Source organism: Gracilinanus agilis, chromosome 4 (assembly GCF_016433145.1).
Source record: "Gracilinanus agilis isolate LMUSP501 chromosome 4, AgileGrace, whole genome shotgun sequence".
Taxonomy (NCBI): Eukaryota; Metazoa; Chordata; class Mammalia; order Didelphimorphia; family Didelphidae; genus Gracilinanus; species Gracilinanus agilis.
In genome coordinates, this window is record NC_058133.1 from 262,784,421 (window position 1) to 262,787,465 (window position 3,045).

The window sequence follows — 3,045 nt, forward strand, 5'->3', positions numbered from 1 at the left end:
GAGAAATTAAAGGGAATTTTGGGAAAACTAAGGACTTATGGAGGATGAAGTCCAAGGTTCAAAATCTCCATTTATACAACTGAATCACTTAAGTACTTAGGAAAGGTATAAATAGGAATTTTATGAAGGATTTTGGCAAGGGAGGCTCTACCTTGGACTTACCCCTGGCCCCTTATACCTACCACCAATGAAGCCGTCCAGCAGCTCCATGAAGATTCCTAATGGGTTGGACACTTAGAAAGGGGAACCAAGGACTGAGTGAAAATGGGTAGCAGGTTAAAAATTAATGGAAAAAGAACATAAGATGAGAATAAAGACACGCAGACATAGAAAGTTTTGGGATAAGGTAGACAGACAGCAAGTAAGCTCTGGTGATCAAGAGCTTAGATGGTTCAGAGCTCTGATGGTCAAGAGCTTCTTTCTCAACAGTCATATATCTACTTTTATTGGGGTTACAACCGAATATGGGGGGAAGGGGAGAGCCAAGTGGTCTGATACATACGTAATCATCAGGAGATACAAACTATTGGAACCTGAAATAACAGGTAGAGCAAACATCTAGATCAGGAATCCATGAGGCCTAAGGTCTTGATACAAATGCTGATTGATTGAAGGTAAGGCAAGGAGACTGAGATAACTGGCCAGAGTGTAGCCTTAGGGAAGGGCTAGGAGTTTAGCAAGGTTGAGGTTCAATTTAACTCAGGGTTACAGAAATCAATCATAAGCAATACAAGAGTCATTTTTTGAGCACTCTTAAAGTAATATCAAGATTAATGTATACCTGGATTGCTACAACCAGTCATTACATCTTATTGGGAAAAGTGGTCCCATGCTGTCTACCTCCAGAGAAAGAACTGTTCAAGTTGGAATGAAGATGGAAGCATATGATTTATCACTTGTTTATATGGATATGTGATTTGGGGCTTTGGTTTTACAAGATTATTCTATTACAAAAATGAATAATATGGAAAATAGACTTTGAGTGATAATACACGAATAACCCTGTGGAATTGATTGTCAACTCTGGGAGTGGGGAGGAAAGAGGGGAAGGAGAGAAAATGAATCATGTAACCATGGAAAACTTACATGGAAATTTATTACTGAAATAAAATGAAGAAAAATTAAAAATATATACATATATATTTGATCTGAAAAAAGGAAAAGAAAAGTGGTCCTGTCCCCAGGAGCCACAGCCTTGCCATGCTTCTCCCTCTTCTGGGCCCTTCTCTGGCTCAGACTCCCCAGGAACTTTGTTCCCTTCTTTTCCCGGCAGGCTGCCCAGCGGAAGCTTCGCCAGGCCAGCACCAATGTCAAGCACTGGAACGTTCAGATGAGCCGACTCATGCACCCTATCCGGCCTGGAGGTGAGAGGGGGCAATGCCTGGCACTGCTACACCAGGGGGCTCCCAAAGGCCTGGGTAGACAGCTGAGCAGCACAGGATGGAGACAGAGACAGAAAATACAACATTTATATAGAGTCAAAATACAAAATACTTTTATGAGGTGGGGAGAGCGCCAAGAGCCTAAGGAATCAGGAAAGACCTCATGTCAGAGGCAGCATTTCAGCTGAGGCTTGAAAGGAGACCCAGAGATGTTCTCAACGAGATGGCATCCTGGGTGTGGAATAACAGCAGATAAGCCAGCTGTACTGAACCACAGAGTGTATGAGGGAGAGTCATGAAATCAGGTAGAGAGAGTTTATTACTACAGTGTTTTGGATAGAACTTCTATAGGTAATTCCTGGCTCTAGAACATCAGCAGATTAGAACAGAGACCCCCTTCCTTCTGCTCTGTATAGCCTGGGAGAGTTGGAGACACAGAAGAAATAGTAGAATAGGATAGAGTGGGGAGGAACTTGTATCAACCCTCCCTTCATATGTCCACCCTCCATTCTCCCACTCTTCTTTCCAGACAAGCGTCCTCCCAACAGCAGCTCCTTTCCTGGCTTCCAGCCTTCCCTGCTAGCCCGGCGAGACTCCTCTCTGAAGCTTCTGTCCCGGTGGGGATCCCGGGACAGTGAGACACCTGCAACCAACAGTTGTGAGCTCCAGGAATCCCTGCATAAAGAGGATGAATCCTCCACCCTTGCCTCCACCTCTCAGGAAGAACAGGAGTTCAATTTGGAACCACCCAACTAATCTCCCTAAGAGCCTCTGCCATGACTTACACAGCCGGACTGTGGATGAAATCAACAATCTGCTAGAAAAGATCCTTTAGACCAGCATATCCAGGGATTCCATGTTCTCAAACTCTGTACTAGACCAGATGGGGTCAGAGAAAAGCTTTTCCATGTGGCTTCTGACCTCAGACAATTGAGGGTCCCCAGGATACTGTCCTATGACTTAGCCCTAAGAGTTTAACAATGGAAGCCGAGTTGGAGGGACCTGAGGAGGAAGAGAGGGAACTAGGGAGCCTGGAGCTCTCTGACCCTTCTTACACCCCTACTTCATCCCTCCCAGATTGCCAATCAATGGATTTTTTCATGTATAAAAAAAAATAAAAACTAAATAAAACCTACTTTGAGAATTCATCAATGTTGTGGGTCTATCTACCTTTGCATGGGTCCCTAGTTTTGCTCATCTCTCAATCAGCTAGCAAATATATTAATCATCCATTTGACATGTATTTATTATAGGCCCAATGCTGTCCTAATCCCTGTGTAGGATACAGAAATAGAACAAGGCATGGTCCCCAATTACAAGAAATATATAGTATAGTTGGAGAGATAAGGTTGGCCCCTGCTTTGGACTGCTGAAGACCTAGAGCCAGGTATGATACCGGGTCTCTTGGCAATCCCATAAACAAGGCATTCCATCTCTCACTTCCAGGTCTGGAACATTTTTCCTCCTTGACTCTGACTATTGACCTCTCTGACTTCCTTTAAGTCCCAATTAAAATTGCGCCTCCTCCAGGAAGCCTTCCCCAACCCCTCTTCATTCCTGTGCCTTTTCTCCATCAACTATCTCCTATTAATCCTGTATATCACTTGCTTTGAATGTATTTGTTTGCATGTTGTCTCCTTCATTAGATTTTAAGTTCTTGAAG

At 43.7% G+C, this 3,045-nt stretch overlaps 1 protein-coding gene across 1 annotated transcript in view; it reads left to right on the plus strand.

Moving 5' to 3' along the window:
* DEF6 (DEF6 guanine nucleotide exchange factor) overlaps positions 1–2,561 on the plus strand; it is a 44,427-nt gene extending 41,866 nt beyond the window's left edge. The window contains exons 5-6 of the mRNA XM_044675283.1: positions 1,150–1,364; positions 1,912–2,561. Of these exons, the coding sequence (XP_044531218.1) occupies positions 1,150–1,364; positions 1,912–2,138 (442 nt within the window). The 3' untranslated portion in view covers positions 2,139–2,561. The remainder of the gene's footprint in view (positions 1–1,149; positions 1,365–1,911) is intronic.
* The last annotated feature ends 484 nt before the right edge of the window (positions 2,562–3,045 follow it).